This window comes from Bombina bombina, chromosome 10 (genome assembly GCF_027579735.1).
Source record: "Bombina bombina isolate aBomBom1 chromosome 10, aBomBom1.pri, whole genome shotgun sequence".
Classification (NCBI taxonomy): domain Eukaryota; kingdom Metazoa; phylum Chordata; class Amphibia; order Anura; family Bombinatoridae; genus Bombina; species Bombina bombina.
In genome coordinates, this window is record NC_069508.1 from 54,641,926 (window position 1) to 54,661,036 (window position 19,111).

Consider the following 19,111-nt stretch of genomic DNA (forward strand, 5'->3'; position numbering starts at 1 on the left):
AGCCATATGGGATACAAAGATACAGAACACCAGCCTTCTCCTAATATATATATATATATATATATATAATCTATTTAAGTCACTATATATGTGGTTGCACAATGTAATGGAGACATTCTTTATACCCACTCTAAGGCTGACACAGTCAAGTACCATACATGTATGAAGGGTCATAACCAAATCCCAGGGACAACTAAATACACATATATATAATCAAGTGTCTGCAATCAGCACAGTAAACATCAAGAAAATGTATATAGTGTCCCTGACTCCAGCCGTACCAAGCCCTCACAATGGAACTATCAAAAAGTGCATACTGGAATTTGAATTGTGAAACATAACGCATCTCATCTCTGCCAAAAATTGATAATATCAACTTCGAAATTAAAACCCTTTGGTAGCAGGCTATCCAGTTTGTGGATCCAAAAGACTTCTTGTCTGCTCAGGATCTTCAATTTATCTCCGCCTCTTGGTGGTCTCATTACCTGTTCTATAGTCTGCTACCTAAAGGACCCCACATTCCCGCAATGTGTTTCAATAAAATGTTTAGATAAAGCCGAGCATGGTCTTTCCCTGGAGATATAAGAGAGATGCTCCTTTATCCTTGTACCCACCTCTCGGGTGGTCCTTCCAACATATTGCCTGTTACATGTAGTACAGAAGATCAGGTAAACTACAAATTTGCTATTGCAATTGATGCAGCCTCTCGTCTCATACTCCAATGAGTGGAATTTATCAGTGACAACTGCATGGTCACAGGAGCTATAAGATCTCCTGCCGCACTTAAAAGTGCCTTTGTGGCGTAACCATGAGCTACCCGAGTCATCTCCCTTCATGAGACTAGGAGACAGGAGGTTGCCCAATGACAAGTTTTTCCTATAAATAAACCTGCAGCCCTTCTCTATGTGCTTCCTCATCTGAGTATCCCCCATTAATATGGGCAAATTTTTATCAATAATGGAACATACTTCTTTGTATTGATTAGAAAAAGCTGTCACAAAAGTAGGGCCCTTCTTGTCTTTCTGCTTCTGTTGTCTTTCCCATTTACCGCCTCTTACTAGACTATATCTGTCCATCTTTTGAACTTGGGCAAAGGCTCCCTTCACCGATCTTCTAGGGTAGCCCCTCTGTTGTAATAGTTTAGTCAATTCTCCACTCTCATCAAGGAAATCTCTCTCTAAAGTGCAGTTGCGTTTTACTCGCATGAATTGGCCTTTTGCAATACCCCCAAAAACATGTCTGGGGTGACTGCTTCTGGCATGCAAAAGAGAGTTGCCGGTTATAGGTTTCCTGTAGAGAGTGGAGATCACTTTTGTCTGGGTCTCATCAGATGTGAGAGTTATATCCAGAAAATTGATACTTTTCTTGTTGCATTCATGGGTAAACCCAATCTCCACATCATTTAAATAGTGGACAAAGGTACTTGAGGAATCCTTGTCCCCAGACCAGATGACCAAAATGTTGTCAATATATCTAACATAACTAATAATCTGGGGAGAAAAGGAATTACCCTCTCCATAGACGTGGAACCGCTCCCACCAACCCATAAAAAGGTTGGCGTAAGATGGCGCAAACTTTGCCCCCATAGCGGTTTCATGTCTCTGGAGATAGTACCGACCCTGGAGCATGAAAAAAATTACCAAATATTTTTTTACCAAAGATTTTTATTTCATAAGTCACTAGGCTATACATTGTTATACATTGCCAGAAGACTAAGCAATAAATGAAATGAATAAAGTAACACTTAAAAATGTAAAATGTCTTATTCGTTTTTTCTTTTTTACCTTTTGCAGCCGTTACCAGAAAAGTTCATAGTTAAAGGGATGGTTGAAAGATTTAATGATGATTTTATTGAAACTCGGAGAAAAGCACTGCAAAAATTTTTAAACAGAATTGCTGATCATCCGACATTAACTTTTAATGAAGACTTTAAAATTTTCCTAACAGCTCAAGCATGGGTAAGAATCTGATAATGATTTAAACACTTTTCCTTGTTTATCAGTTATCTTTATATTTTCTATATTGTTGTAATCCAACTCTTTTGACGCTCTGTATCTGCTGCACCCCTCTGTGCGTCCCTTCACTGACTCCCCATTCAAAGCAGCGTTAAATTCAAAATTCTCACCCTGACCTACAAAGCCCTCACCAATGCTGCCCCACCCTACCTGTCCTCACACATCAACAAATATACTCCAGCCCGCCCCCTAAGATCCAACAATGACCCTTGCATCCTCTACCATCACCCCCTCCCATGCTAGACTACAGGACTTCTCTCGTGCGACACCAACCCTCTGGAATGCACTTCCTCGAGCAGTCAGACTTTCCCCTAACCTCTTCTCCTTTAAATGTTCCCTAAAGACCTTTTTGTTCAGGGAAGCTTTTCACCCGACCTATTAACAAATGAATTTCACTTACCTAACAGTTTCCTTCATCTAACTCCTCACTAACCTCATTCTCACCTTGGCAGTCCCTACCTTCTGCTTCCCATCCTGTTACCCATCTAGATTGTAAATTCCCACAGGAATATGGCCCTCACTTCCCCCTGTCTCTGTCTGTAAAATGTTGTCTTATATTGTATTGTTTCTTCGTTGTACAGGCAGTCCTCGGGTTACAGACATCCGACTTAAGTACAACTCGTACTTACATACAGAGAAAATAGAGCTTTATCGACAATCCTTCTTTCCAGGATAATCCAAAATACTGAAAATCCAATTGTCACAAGGACAGAAAGTGATGTGAAATTTTCTGAACAGGGGCACAGATAGCAAAACAAACTTTATCCTATGCTATCCAAAACAAAAAAAAAAATGTTTGGCTAGAGTTTCACCTAAAAAAAGTGCCTGTTCCAACTTACATACAAATTCAACTTAAGAACAAACCTAAAGTCCCTATCTTGTACGTAACCCGGGGACTGCCTGTACTTTTATCTTTGTACCCATGGGCAGCGCTGCTGAATCTTTTTGTCGCTTTATAAATAAAGAATAATTATTAAATAGTAATTTTATAAAAGAGGTTACCTGTTACTGTTTTTATTACATATCTTTAACATAATAAAATGGGCAATCCTTAAAGGGACATTAAACACTTTAAAATCATAAAGTTAAAACAATTGTTTATCAACAAAAAACCATATACCCCCCCCAAAAAAAAAAAACATAATCTAAAACTTGTTTGCCTGCTTTTTTTCAAGTTATTTTCAAGAGCGATTTTTGTGTTTTAAGACATTTTTGCTTCTTCAGCTCCTAGCTGGGCTATACTTGTTAGAGAGAAAAGGGTTCTATATTTAATTGGTTAGGTGAAGTGAAGGCTTCTGAGTGTATTCTGCATAATACAAGAAAGTACAAGACTCTATACATGCACCAGTACAGAATTACATTAAGGAAAATGATTCAGATTGAGATGACAGTATATAATCATTAAAGGGACATTGCACTTTAATTTTTTCTTCCATTTAAAGGGATAGTTTACACCAATGTTATATAACTGCATGTAATAGACACTACAATTAAGAAGAATATGCACAGATACTGATAAAAAAAATCCAGTATAAAACCTTACTTAAAAGCTCTGTTTAGCACTGTTGATGAAGTTAGGCTGGGACACCCAATGGAAGGGACTGGGAATGCAGAAAGAGCAGACATTTCCCCCTTCGCTTTATATAAAAATACAGATTACACAAACAATAGCAGCAGGAATCTGTAGACCTGGATCTATATCTGATACTTTGGGGCTTGGTTAGGAGGCTAAAAATCAGCACAATGTTATTAAAACAAAAAAAGTAAGCAAAACTATATATTGTTACAAAAACACTCCCAGGTGGGCTATGTAAATAGATCATCTACAAAACATTCATGCAAAGAAAAATATAGTGTGCAATGTCCCTTTTTTAATGCTTACTAGTGATCCATTTTTATTAAAATCTCATGCTTTATCTGAATCCTAAAAATGTAATTTTGACTTTTACTGTCCTTGTTTTATTCTAGATTCTCTCATTTATATTTCAGTGCAGAAATGTTTTGACTAATTCAAACATAAAACTGAAATTTAGATATTATGCTTGGTTACACACAAAATACTTTTATAATCCCTATATGACCAAACAAGTTCACAGACCTCTTCCAGAACTCAAACATTTGGGGTGCGAGCCTCAATATCAGTAGGATTGTTATTCTAATGTTATGATTTTTTGTGTATTTTTATCTATATTTTAAAACAATATAACTTTTTTTTGTTTAAATCAATAAAAAATAAAATCTGACAAACATCTCCTGGTGCTTCCAATAGTATATGCATTTTAACAACCAGAAGGATATCATGAGAATGTAACAAATTAGATAATAGAAGTAAATTGGATAGTTCTTTACAATTGCATGCTTTCATTAAATTATGAAAGGGAAAAAAATGAGTTTCATATCCCTTTAAGGTTTACACCTAAGGTTGAGACCTTTTTGCTCTTTTAATAAAAAAATAAATAAGCTTAAAGGGACAGTCTAGGCCAAAATAAACTTTCATGATTCAGATAGGACATGTAATTTTAAACAATTTTCGAATTTACTTTTATCACCAATTTTGCTTTGTTCTTTTGGTATTCTTAGTTGAAAGCTTAACCTAGGAGGTTCATATGCTAATTTCTTAGACCTTGAAGGCCGCCTCTTTTCAGAATGCATTTTAACAGTGTTTCACCACTAGAGGGTGTTAGTTCACGTATTTCATATAGATAACACTGTGCTCATGCACGTGAAGTTATCTGGGAGCAGGCACTGATTGGCTAAACTGCAAGTCTGTCAAAAGAACTGAAATAAAGGGGCAGTTTGCAGAGGCTTAGATACAAGATAATCAGAGGTTAAAAGTATATTAATATAACTGTGTTGGTTGTGCAAAACTGGGGAATGGGTAATAAAGGGATTATCTATCTTTTAAAACAATACAAATTCTGGTGTAGACTGTCCCTTTAAGTTTTAAAATTTCAGGGTGCTTGGTAATTTTACTGAGTAAAGACCAATTTTAGTAACTAAAATTCCTTTGTTCTCTTTTCTGCTTTATTACATTGAGAACCTGTTGATGTAGGCTATTTCCAGGTCATTAATATTTCTGCCAGAGAGGCTGAATCTGCTTTGAATAATGGTTTCTGCCAGCGTTGTTTGTATAGTCTGTTCAGCATTTCAATTTTGTGCTTTTGGACATTCTTTTTGGGACAAAAGTCCTTTTTCATTTCTAAATTTGAATTTGTAGTTAAAGTATTGCAGAATGTATGTTAACATTTATTAAAGGGACATGAAACCCAATTTGTTTTTTTCATGATTCAGATAGAGCATACAATTTTAAACAACATTCCAATTTACTTCAATTTTTTAAATTTGCTTCATTCTTTAGGTATCCTTTGTTGAGGAAATAGCAGTGCACAAGGGTGAGCCAATCACATGAAGCATCTATGTGTAGCCACCATTTAGCAGCTACTGAGCCTATTTAGATATGCTTTTCAACAAAGAATATCAAGAGAACGAAACCAATTAAATAGAAGTAAATTGGAAAATTGTTTTATATTGCATGCTCTTTCTTAATGAAAGAAAACGTTTGGGTTTCATGTCTCTAACAAATTTGAATGTGTGTTTATTCCATTTTTGATGTTACATTTTTATGCATGTACAATTATGTAAAATACTTTATTTTTGTTTTATTTAATTTCTTAACCCCCATCTATGCCCTCTTCATTTTTTCTCCTAAGGTGTCTATTTCACCTTCCACCCAATCGGCTCGCTAGCCACACGACATTCATTAAAGTAAAAGTTAATCCTAGCGTTTCACAAATGCTCGGATTGACTATTGAAACAAATAGAGGGGACTTTCATTCATGAAGTATAAAATACTTCATGTAGAAAGCTCCTTTATTTGATTCAGCCGATCGGCGATTTTGAGCTGCTAACAAATGCCACGGCAAAAAAAAATTTCCTAAGAGGTGACGTTTTTACCTCTTAGCCAATAGCAGTGGGGTAAATCCAGCTCCCATGGGTGCCAAGCCGGATTTACCGCACTGCTATTGGCTAAGAGGTGAAAACATCACCTCTTAGCAAATTTTTTTTTTTTAACCGTGGGCTTTGTTAGTAGCTCAAATCGCCGATCGGTTGAGACAAATAAAGGAGATTTCTACATGAAATAACTTATACTACTTGAATGAAAGTCCCCTTTATTTGTTTCAATAGTCAATCCTAGCGTTTGTGAAACGCTAGGATTAACTTTCACTTTAAAGGGACAGTGAAGTCCAAAATAATCTTTCATGATTTAGATAGGGCATGTAATGTTAAACAATTTTCCAATTTACTTTTATCACCAATTTTGCTTTGTTCTCTTGGTATTCTTAGCTGAAAGCTAAACCTACGAGGTTCATATGCTAATTTCTTAGACCTTGAAGGCTGCCTCTATTCTGAAAGCTTTTGAACAGTTTTTCATCAATAGAGGGTGTTAGTTCATGTGTGTCATGTAGATAACATTGTGCTCACGCGGGTGGAGTTACCTAGGAGCCAGCACTAATTGGCTAAAATGCAAGTCTGTCAAAAGAACTGAAATAAGGGGGCAGTTTGCAGAGGCTTAGATACAAGATAATCACAGAGGTAAAAAGTATATCAATATAACCGTGTTAGTTATGCAAAACTAGGGGATGGGTAATAAAGGGATTATCTATCATTTAAAACAATACAAATTCTGTGTTTTCTCTCTGTATCTTGCTGTCTGATTGTGACTTGCCTGTACCTAAACTGGATAATGTTTTGTATATCATCTCTACCGCTCTTTCAATTATAACCTTTCTATCACTTATAAGTATTAATTTTAGCTTTTTAAAATGTATCCGGAATATTGATTATCATTTATTTTTATGTTGGTCCTAGAAGGCTTAAAGGGCCACTGTAAGTAAATATTTTCTATGCCTGTTACTAACTAACTACCCCAAATATGCTTTTTATCAATAGCATTTCATTAACATATCTCTACCGTATAGCAGAAATCTTGCCTGCAAATTTAATTGTTTTCCAAATGGCGCTTTAAACACAAAGTTATTGGTTTAAGTATTTTGAACATGCAGTGCGGAAAATAGTGGGCAGGATAATGTGACATCATCGGCGAATAAAAGATATAACTTTTAGAACGTTATAAAACTTCGTTTTGGAGAAAATATAGGTCAGTAGGTTTTAATTAATGTTTATTAACTTTAATATGTTAGTTGTTTAGCTTAAAAATTATAACAGAAAGTAATCATTTAAAGTTTTGTTTGACTAGTTAAATGTGCTTGTTGAAGAATAAATATAATTCCAAAGTGATGTAAAGTAAGACTTCCCCATGGTTCCATCAAAAATAAAGCATTAAAACAACTTTGCCACTTGGTCTTAGGCTTCATATTTCTTTCATGTAATTAGCAAGAGTCCATGAGCTAGTGACGTATGGGATATACATTCCTACCAGGAGGGGCAAAGTTTCCCAAACCTCAAAATGCCTATAAATACACCCCTCACCACACCCACAATTCAGTTTTACAAACTTTGCCTCCTATGGAGGTGGTGAAGTAAGTTTGTGCTAGATTCTACGTTGATATGCGCTCCGCAGCAAGTTGGAGCCCGGTTTTCCTCTCAGCGTGCAGTGAATGTCAGAGGGATGTGAGGAGAGTATTGCCTATTTGAATGCAGTGATCTCCTTCTACGGGGTCTATTTCATAGGTTCTCTGTTATCGGTCGTAGAGATTCATCTCTTACCTCCCTTTTCAGATCGACGATATACTCTTATTTATATACCATTACCTCTGCTGATTTTCGTTTCAGTACTGGTTTGGCTTTCTACAAACATGTAGATGAGTGTCCTGGGGTAAGTAAATCTTATTTTCTGTGACACTCTAAGCTATGGTTGGGCACTTTATTTATAAAGTTCTAAATATATGTATTCAAACATTTATTTGCCTTGACTCAGGATGTTCAACATTCCTTATTTTCAGACAGTCAGTTTCATATTTGGGATAATGCATTTGAATCAATCATTTTTTCTTACCTTAAAAAATTTTGACTCTTTTTTTCCCTGTGGGCTGTTAGGCTCGCGGGGGCTGAAAATGCTTCATTTTATTGCGTCATTCTTGGCGCGGACTTTTTTGGCGCAAAAAATCTTTTCTGTTTCCGGCGTCATACGTGTCGCCGGAAGTTGCGTCATTTTTTTGACGTCCTTTTGCGCCAAAAATGTCGGCGTTCCAGATGTGGCGTCATTTTTGGCGCCAAAAAGCATTTAGGCGCCAAATTTATTTGGCGCTAAAAAAATATGGGCGTCGCTTTTGTCTCCACATTATTTCAGTCTCATTTTTTCTTTGCTTCTGGTTACTAGAAGCTTGTTTATTGGCATTTTTTCCCATTCCTGAAACTGTCATTTAAGGAATTTGATCAATTTTGCTTTATATGTTGTTTTTTCTCTTACATATTGCAAGATGTCTCACGTTGCATCTGAGTCAGAAGATACTTCAGGAAAATCGCTGTCTAGTGCTGGAACTACCAAAGCTAAGTGTATCTGCTGTAAACTTTTGGTAGCTATTCCTCCGGCTGTTGTTTGTACTAATTGTCATGACAAACTTGTTAATGCAGATAATATTTCCTTTAGTAATGTACCATTGCCTGTTGCAGTTCCTTCAACATCTAAGGTGCAGAATGTTCCTGATAACATAAGAGATTTTGTTTCTGAATCCATCAAGAAGGCTATGTCTGTTATTTCTCCTTCTAGTAAACATAAAAAATCTTTTAAAACTTCTCTCTCTACAGATGAATTTTTAAATGAACATCATCATTCTGATTCTGATGACTCTTCTGGTTCAGAGGATTCTGTCTCAGAGATTGATGCTGATAAATCTTCATATTTATTTAAAATGGAATTTATTCGTTCTTTACTTAAAGAAGTACTAATTGCTTTAGAAATAGAGGATTCTGGTCCTCTTGATACTAATTCTAAACGTTTAGATAAGGTATTTAAATCTCCTGTGGTTATTCCAGAAGTTTTTCCTGTTCCTAATGCTATTTCTGAAGTAATTTCCAGAGAATGGGATAAATTGGGTAATTCATTTACTCCTTCTAAACGTTTTAAGCAATTATATCCTGTGCCGTCTGACAGATTAGAATTTTGGGACAAAATCCCTAAAGTTGATGGGGCTATTTCTACCCTTGCTAAACGTACTACTATTCCTACGTCAGATGGTACTTCGTTTAAGGATCCTTTAGATAGGAAAATTGAATCCTTTCTAAGAAAAGCTTATCTGTGTTCAGGTAATCTTCTTAGACCTGCTATATCATTGGCTGATGTTGCTGCAGCTTCAACTTTTTGGTTGGAGACTTTAGCACAACAAGTAACAGATCATGATTCTCATAATATTATTATTCTTCTTCAGCATGCTAATAATTTTATCTGTGATGCCATTTTTGATATCATCAGAGTTGATGTCAGGTTTATGTCTCTAGCTATTTTAGCTAGAAGAGCTTTATGGCTTAAAACTTGGAATGCTGATATGGCTTCTAAATCAACTCTACTTTCCATTTCTTTCCAGGGTAACAAATTATTTGGTTCTCAGTTGGATTCTATTATCTCAACTGTTACTGGTGGGAAAGGAACTTTTTTACCACAGGATAAAAAATCTAAGGGTAAAAACAGGGCTAATAATCGTTTTCGTTCCTTTCGTTTCAACAAAGAACAAAAGCCTGATCCTTCATCCTCAGGAGCAGTTTCAGTTTGGAAACCATCTCCAGTCTGGAATAAATCCAAGCCTTCTAGAAAGGCAAAGCCTGCTTCTAAGTCCACATGAAGGTGCGGCCCTCATTCCAGCTCAGCTGGTAGGGGGCAGGTTACGTTTTTTCAAAGAAATTTGGATCAATTCTGTTCACAATCTTTGGATTCAGAACATTGTTTCAGAAGGGTACAGAATTGGTTTCAAGATGAGACCTCCTGCAAAGAGATTTTTTCTTTCCCGTGTCCCAGTAAATCCAGTGAAAGCTCAAGCATTTCTGAATTGTGTTTCAGATCTATAGTTGGCTGGAGTAATTATGCCAGTTCCGGTTCTGGAACAGGGGATGGGGTTTTATTCAAATCTCTTCATTGTACCAAAGAAGGAGAATTCCTTCAGACCAGTTCTGGATCTAAAAATATTGAATCGTTATGTAAGGATACCAACATTCAAAATGGTAACTATAAGGACTATCCTGCCTTTTGTTCAGCAAGGGCATTATATGTCCACAATAGATTTACAGGATGCATATCTGCATATTCCGATTCATCCGGATCATTATCAGTTCCTGAGATTCTCTTTTCTAGACAAGCATTACCAGTTTGTGGCTCTGCCGTTTGGCCTAGCTACAGCTCCAAGAATTTTTACAAAGGTTCTCGGTGCCCTTCTGTCTGTAATCAGAGAACAGGGTATTGTGGTATTTCCTTATTTGGACGATATCTTGGTACTTGCTCAGTCTTTACATTTAGCAGAATCTCATACGAATCGACTTGTGTTGTTTCTTCAAGATCATGGTTGGAGGATCAATTCACCAAAAAGTTCATTGATTCCTCAGACAAGGGTAACCTTTCTGGGTTTCCAGATAGATTCAGTGTCCATGACTCTGTCTTTAACAGACAAGAGACGTCTAAAATTGATTTCAGCTTGTCGAAACCTTCAGTCACAATCATTCCCTTCGGTAGCCTTATGCATGGAAATTCTAGGTCTTATGACTGCTGCATCGGACGCGATCCCCTTTGCTCGTTTTCACATGCGACCTCTTCAGCTCTGTATGCTGAATCAATGGTGCAAGGATTACACAAAGATATCTCAATTAATATCTTTAAAACCAATTGTACGACACTCTCTAACGTGGTGGACAGATCACCATCGTTTAATTCAGGGGGCTTCTTTTGTGCTTCCGACCTGGACTGTAATTTCAACAGATGCAAGTCTCACAGGTTGGGGAGCTGTGTGGGGATCTCTGTCGGCACAAGGAGTTTGGGAATTTCAGGAGGTGAGATTACCGATCAATATTTTGGAACTCCGTGCAATTTTCAGAGCTCTTCAGTCTTGGCCTCTTCTGAAGAGGGAATCGTTCATTTGCTTTCAGACAGACAATGTCACAACTGTGGCATACATCAATCATCAAGGAGGGACTCACAGTCCTCTGGCTATGAAAGAAGTATCTCGAATTCTGGTTTGGGCGGAATCCAGCTCCTGTCTAATCTCTGCGGTTCATATCCCAGGTATAGACAATTGGGAAGCGGATTATCTCAGTCGCCAAACGTTGCATCCGGGCGAATGGTCTCTTCACCCAGAGGTATTTCTTCAGATTGTTCAAATGTGGGAGCTTCCAGAAATAGATCTGATGGCGTCTCATCTAAACAAGAAACTTCCCAGGTATCTGTCCAGATCCCGGGATCCTCAGGCGGAAGCAGTGGATGCATTATCACTTCCTTGGAAGTATCATCCTGCTTATATCTTTCCGCCTCTAGTTCTTCTTCCAAGAGTAATCTCCAAGATTCTGAAGGAATGCTCGTTTGTTCTGCTGGTAGCTCCGGCATGGCCTCACAGGTTTTGGTATGCGGATCTTGTCCGGATGGCCTCTTGCCATCCGTGGACTCTTCCGCTACGACCAGACCTTCTGTCGCAAGGTCCTTTTTTTCCTTCAGGATCTCAAATCCTTAAATTTAAAGGTATGGAGATTGAACGCTTGATTCTTGGTCAAAGAGGTTTCTCTGACTCTGTGATTAATACTATGTTACAGGCTCGTAAATCTGTATCCAGAGAGATATATTATAGAGTCTGGAAGACTTATATTTCTTGGTGTCTTTCTCATCATTTTTCTTGGCATTCTTTTAGAATCCCGAGAATTTTACAGTTTCTTCAGGATGGTTTAGATAAAGGTTTATCCGCAAGTTTTTTGAAAGGACAAATCTCTGCTCTTTCTGTTCTTTTTCACAGAAAGATTGCTAATCTTCCTGATATTCATTGTTTTGTACAAGCTTTGGTTCGTATAAAACCTGTCATTAAGTCATTTTCTCCACCTTGGAGTTTGAATTTGGTTCTGGGGGCTCTTCAAGCTCCTCCGTTTGAACCTATGCATTCATTGGACATTAAATTACTTTCTTGGAAAGTTTTTTGTTCCTTTTGGCAATCTCTTCTGCCAGAAGAGTTTCTGAATTATCTGCTCTTTCTTGTGAGTCTCCTTTTCTGATTTTTCATCCGGATAAGGCGGTGTTGCGAACTTCTTTTGAATTTTTTACCTAAAGTTGTGAATTCCAACAACATTAGTAGAGAAATTGTGGTTCCTTCATTATGTCCTAATCCTAAGAATTCTAAGGAGAAATCGTTGCATTCTTTGGATGTTGTTAGAGCTTTGAAATATTATGTTGAAGCTACTAAGTCTTTCCGAAAGACTTCTAGTTTATTTGTTATCTTTTCCGGTTCTAGAAAAGGCCAGAAAGCTTCTGCCATTTCTTTGGCATCTTGGTTAAAATCTTTAATTCATCTTTCCTATGTTGAGTCGGGTAAAACTCCGCCTCAAAGGATTACAGCTCATTCTACTAGGTCAGTTTCTACTTCCTGGGCGTTTAGGAATGAAGCTTCGATTGATCAGATTTGCAAAGCAGCAACTTGGTCCTCTTTGCATACTTTTACTAAATTCTACCATTTTGATGTCTTTTCTTCTTCTGAAGCAGTTTTTGGTAGAAAAGTACTTCAGGCAGCGGTTTCAGTTTGAATCTTCTGCTTATGTTTTTTCTTTAAACTTTATTTTGGGTGTGGATTATTTTCAGCAGGAATTGGCTGTCTTTATTTTATCCCTCCCTCTCTAGTGACTCTTGCGTGGAAAGATCCACATCTTGGGTAATCATTATCCCATACGTCACTAGCTCATGGACTCTTGCTAATTACATGAAAGAAAACCTAATTTATGTAAGAACTTACCTGATAAATTCATTTCTTTCATATTAGCAAGAGTCCATGAGGCCCGCCCTTTTTTTGTGGTGGTTATGTTTTTTGTATAAAGCACAATTATTCCAATTCCTTATTTTATATGCTTTTGCACTTTTTTATCACCCCACTTCTTGGCTATTCGTTAAACTGAATTGTGGGTGTGGTGAGGGGTGTATTTATAGGCATTTTGAGGTTTGGGAAACTTTGCCCCTCCTGGTAGGAATGTATATCCCATACGTCACTAGCTCATGGACTCTTGCTAATATGAAAGAAATGAATTTATCAGGTAAGTTCTTACATAAATTATGTTTTTTACTGAATTTTATAGTTTTAATGTATTTGCATCTTCAAAGACAGATTTTGCAAGGAAGACTTAGCAGACTGGTGTTCCATTGACTAAAAGTGCCATAAAACATGTTGAGATCTGTGCATATCCGAAAAGGGCTAATTACGTAAAAAATAGTTTGCATAAAATGTTTAAAATTACTGACAAGTATTTTAAAATAATTTTAAAAAATATGCAAAATTAGTGACATAGCCATGCTGTCTGGAGTAGTCTGATCCACCCCCTCTTATCAGTGTTTAGCATCAGAAACACAGGCATTGTATTTCTTCTGATTTCACAGCAGCTTATTTGCTTCTATGCATGCTCCAGCAGATAATGAGTGTTAAAGTTTTGCATTCTACCAAAGCAAAGGTGGATATAGATACAGCCATAGAAGGAATTATGTGGGGGAGTTAGAGCTTTACAATTTGGAAACTTAAAGGGACACTGAACCCAAATTTTTTCTTTTGTGATTCAGATAGAGCATGCAATTTTAAGCAACTTTCTAATTGACTCCTATTATCAAATTGTCTTCATTCTCTTGGTATCTTTATTTGAAATGCAAGAATGTAAGTTTAGATGCCGGCCCATTTTTGGTGAATAAACTGGGTTGTTCTTGCTGATTGGTGGATAAATTCACCCACCAATAAACAAGTGCTTTCCATGGTGCTGAACCAAAAAAATAGCTTTGATGCCTTCTTTTTCAAATAAAGAAAGCAAGAGAACAAAGAAAAAATGATAATAGGTGTAAATTAGAAAGTTGCTTAAAATTGCATGCTCTATCTGAATCACAAAAGAAAACATTTGGGTTCAGTGTCCCTTTAAAAGAAAGGGTTAATGGTGTGGTTCTGCAGTATAAAGTTGTTAAGTAATTCATGTGCATATTATTATATTTTGTGTCTATCCCAACTTGTTTTATGTCCCTTTTAAGGAGTTCTGGATTTTGTTTAATCTCTGAGGGCTTTATCCAAGGTCGAAATTCCTTTCTCCTTTCACTCCACTTCTAGGTTTTCTTTGCTTTAATAAAAGTGAAGCAAACAGGATAAAAAATGGTATATGTCAGAGCAGTTGTGCCTTGAAGACTTCTGGTAAGTTACTTCACTAATACCAGAGGTCTATCACCACTTTAAAGAGTGTAAAGAATTGCCTTTTATCAGTCATGTTTTCTTATATAACATATAGTACAGTACCATCTTGATAACAGTCATTCATTTGTCACATTAGGAACTAACTTCACACAAAAAACAAGGACCTGGACTTTTCAGCAGGATGGGTCAAACTATTAAAGCCGTAGCGTCTACTGTTCGAGGTGTGAAACATCGACCGGATGAGTTTACCGAATTAGTTGAATACGTGAATGCTTTCAGTCAGAAAATTAATATGATAGATAAAATATCCCAAAGGATTTTAAAAGAAGGAAAAGGTAAGCCTACTTTTTATCATCTTTAAGATTAATATTAATCACATAGCATGCAGGCAGTAATTATATCCTTTTAGATGTTACATGCAGGCTGTTTATTTATTTTTCTAAGCAAAAAAGGAGAAAAAAGATTGACAGTAACTCAGCACTCAAAGGGTGTCTATCTCAATACAAATCCTAGGTAAGGACAAGGAAGTTCACTTGAAATCAGGGATCTAATTAAAACTTAACTTTTACTATGGATAATATAAAATATAATATGTAACAACAGTGTGTAAATATGAAACAAACAGTGTGTGATTTAAAACTTAAATTAAAAATATGTAAGTATATTACATAGGGTGTTAGTCTCCACAAATTCAATATAAGGCACCAAGGAATCAATAAATTAATGTCAGCCACACAGCCCAGCGCAGACCAATACAAGGGGCTCACGGATTGCAAAAGGTTCTGACTGAAAAAGAGGATTGAGCTCGTCACAAATTAATCTGATTTATGCAATACTGGAGCCCAGGTAAGCACTGTTCTGTGTGACTGCAAGCACGCTATGAGGACATTGCTTCCGTGAATTAAATTATAAGGAACTAATATGGAGAGACTATTATGAGGCTAAAACTAACACCCAATATGCCTGATGCGCATTTCGCCGCTAGCACAGCTTTATCAAAGGCAAACCCGATTTGGGCTGACCCCCCTGTCTTTATTTAACAAATAGCCAATCCTAAGTGAGTGTGCTTGCACACCCACCTAAAACCACCTATCACTGAAGGCTTGGTCTTATTGGTTCAAAGATCGTCACATGGTTAGGCATGACGGAATAACGTACTATTAGTAAACAAACTATACAGGGCAATGAAAGATAGAGAAAAAGAGAAAGTAACATTGTCTAGGTACTGAATTCAGCAAATGATATCTGTATAATAGACTGATGGCATCATAGGAGTGATTAAGCACAAACACTATCATATAGCCCGGAAATTACGATCCATAGTAAATTCCGGAGTGAAATCAGTTACTTGTATGAAACATCGATATGCTAATAAAGCGCACACCGAATAAGTAAACAACAGTACTAGAGCGAGTGCATAGATTATGTTGAAACACGATTTTTGATATATATATATATATATATATATATATATTTCATATAGAGTTCTTGTTTATCCACTTTCCAATATTCCATAACTCCTGAGAGATGAGTGAAATAAATTTCCCTTTAGGCTAATATAAAGTTGGAGGTAAGTACGTATTATGAAAATTACTCTCAGCCCACAATTGCAGTTATATCTGATAATTTAAATTATTTCAGCTGTATAACAAAATGATAGTTTGTGTGGTCGCAAAAATAACATGTAATAATGAATCATGTAATGCTCATTGGCACTATTAGAAAAATTTAATTCACAAGAGATATTCGTATATCAGAAGCGGTACTTCCAATGTGTGAGAGTGTCCATACTGTACATTTTCATACAGACCAGGATGTTAAAAGAAATAACAGGAGTGATGATATTTATTTGTTAGTAAACAGGGCATATCTACATATGTGCTCAAATAATAAAGAAAAAGAAATTTGGAGATGCTAATTGCTCAGTCTGGTGGGAACAAACACTATAATTCCCAGATTGGGTACATAAATATTGGGAAGATGTTTATAATAGATATTCTACACTTTGTCAACAAAAAGATAAGACCATAATATATACATATTTAGGAATAGAAATGGGGACTAGCTCTATTTTTATTCATTTTCAGGCTACCTCAATTATCGTCTAGATTATGCCAATATCTTTTTATAAACATTCAGGGATAATGATGATCCCCCACTGATATTTTTGAACAATATCAAGTAGTTTATTGGATCTCACAAAAAGGACCCAAATCCGTCCTGTTCATTTAGACCCTCCGGTGCCATTGTATTTAACCAGAAGATCCATCGACATTCTGATTGAAGTAACATGGATTCGATATCTCCACCCCTTATTCCTGGTTTGATTACCTGGAGAACAGAGACTTTCAGAAGTGGTTTAGTACCATGCTTTTTCAAATAGTGTCTAGCAACAGGGGTTAACGCTTTCTTATTTGCCATATCAGTTGCACAGTTCTTGATACTATTAATGTGTTCCCCCAATCTGGTACGGAGTTCTTGGGTCGTGATACCTACATACCTTTTACCACAATCGCATAGTAGGCAATATACGACATTCCTAGTTTTACAATTTGCAAATCCATACATGTGTTTAGTTCCTGTAGGGGTAAAGAACTCCCTCTCATTGTGAATGTACTTGCAAAAGCTACATGATCCACATGTGTAGGTGCCACATATTTTCTTATTGCTGGGTGTTTTCTTTATAAAATGGCTTTGTACTAGTTTGTTACCTATCGTTGGTGTTCTCCTCCAACTAGTTCTGATTTTGTGACCTATACTCTGTGCTAGAACTTGGTCAGATTTAAGGATATCAACATGACTATTTAATATTCCACTTATAACTTGATGTTCTGCATTATGTGTAGTGACAAATCTAACAATGCCATCAGAATCTGTTTTTTTTTCTTTTTTGGGATTAGCAAGGAATCTCTGGATGTCCTCTTTGCTCTTTGAAACGCAAGTCTTATTACTTTGCGTGTATATCCTCTCTCTTTTAAACGAATCTTAAGTTCTTTTGCTCGTTGGTAAAATACTGAGTCTTCTGTACAGTTCCTTCGAATTCTAAGGAATTAAAAAATCGACATGACCAGCGCATGAGAGACATAGATAAGACTTTTGCGTCATTTTGTGATCAGGATTCTTTGTCTAGTACTGAAATAGACAATTGGGAAGAAGGCTTAAAATCTCTGGGACATTTACTAAAAAAACACACTAGGTCTTTTTGGAATAAAAGTTCCTATGGCAAATATTTGGCAAAACACATAATACCTAGAGGTTTGAGAGTACGCCTATTCTCTACCTTTGCTTTCCATATAGATTCCTATAAGGACAGATGGGAGCAAGCATTAATTAATTGTTTTTAAATTTTAGTGGCGATTCTGTCTGATTATGAGACTGATGTGATGACAGAACTTGATAGAGAGATTACTGAAGACAATACCAAACTGCAAAAGTTTGAAAATCTAGACAAATTTAAACAAGCGTATACAGACCTAAGAGAAGAACTGGATAAGAGAGAAAAGGAAATAATACAAACTAAATGTACTAAAATTAAACGTGACTTAGAAGATTTTGAAAAGGGTCAGATTTTTACATGGGATGACAAACAGCCCAGACGTAGACCTATCAATAGTTTACCACCAGCTAAAAATACATCTCAGTCAGATTATGAATCATCAGCTGTAGAAGAAAATAGTAACAGCAATATTACTAACAGCCATTTTTTAGGCAGGAAACCAGATCATTTAGACCAAGGTATAAAAGACCAACAATAAGGGGCAAAGGGAGTGGATCAGACCCTAAGAGACTTTCTTTTTGGATGAAGAGTATTATAAGTTTGGCATACGAGACTGCTGGACAGCAGCCTCCTGAAAGAATTACGGCTCATTCCACTAGGGCTGTTGCTTCCTGATGAGCATTCAAAAATGAAGCTTCTGTGGAACAGATTTGCAAGACTGCATCTTGGTCTTCTTTTCACACTTTTAAAAAGTTTTATAAATTTAATACTTTTGTTTCGGCTGAGGCTGTTTTTTTTTTTTTTTTTTTTGGGATAAAGGTTCTTCATGCAGTGGTGCCTTCCGTTTAGGTATCCTGTCTTGTCCCTACCGTATTATCCGTGTACTCTAGCTTGGGTATTGGATCCCATAATTAATAAAGATGATCCATGGACTCATCGTGTCTTTAAGAAGAAAAGAAAATGTATGCTTACCTAATAAATGTATTACTTCTTAGACACGATGAGTCCACGGCCTGCCCCATTGTAACCTTCAGTCACCTCTGCACCTTGGCTTTTCCTTTCTCTTTCTAACTTCGGTCGAATGACTGGAGTGGGAGGGAAGGGAGGAGCTATTTAACAGCTCTGCTGTGGTGCTCTTTGCCTCCTCCTGCTGACCAGGAGGTGAATATCCCATAAGTAATGAAGATGATCCGTGCACTCATCGTGTCTAAGAAGAAATAAATTTATCAGGTAAGCAAAGATTTTCTTTTTTTTTTTTTTAAATATTTATTTATAACCAAGAAAGTGTACAATCAAATGAATTCAACCTCTTTATGCCACGCAGGGCCAGGTAAAACATAAAATGTTCAGAACAAGGCAGTTTTAAATAAAAAAAATCACGTTTCATATATCAACTTACTGATCCCCTTATATGAAATATTTGTACACCTAGTTGGGATTTTTTATTTTAGGTAGGTAAAAGAAAACAACTAAGCACTCAAACAAAAAATAAATAAATAAATAAATAAATAAATAAATAAATAAAAAAT

At 36.4% G+C, this 19,111-nt stretch overlaps 1 protein-coding gene across 1 annotated transcript in view; it reads left to right on the forward strand.

Moving 5' to 3' along the window:
• The window catches only part of SNX7 (sorting nexin 7), a 198,109-nt gene that overhangs the window by 72,525 nt on the left and 106,473 nt on the right, over window positions 1–19,111 (forward strand). The window contains exons 4-5 of the mRNA XM_053694068.1: window positions 1,794–1,958; window positions 14,502–14,700. Coding sequence (XP_053550043.1) covers window positions 1,794–1,958; window positions 14,502–14,700 — 364 coding nt within the window. The remainder of the gene's footprint in view (window positions 1–1,793; window positions 1,959–14,501; window positions 14,701–19,111) is intronic.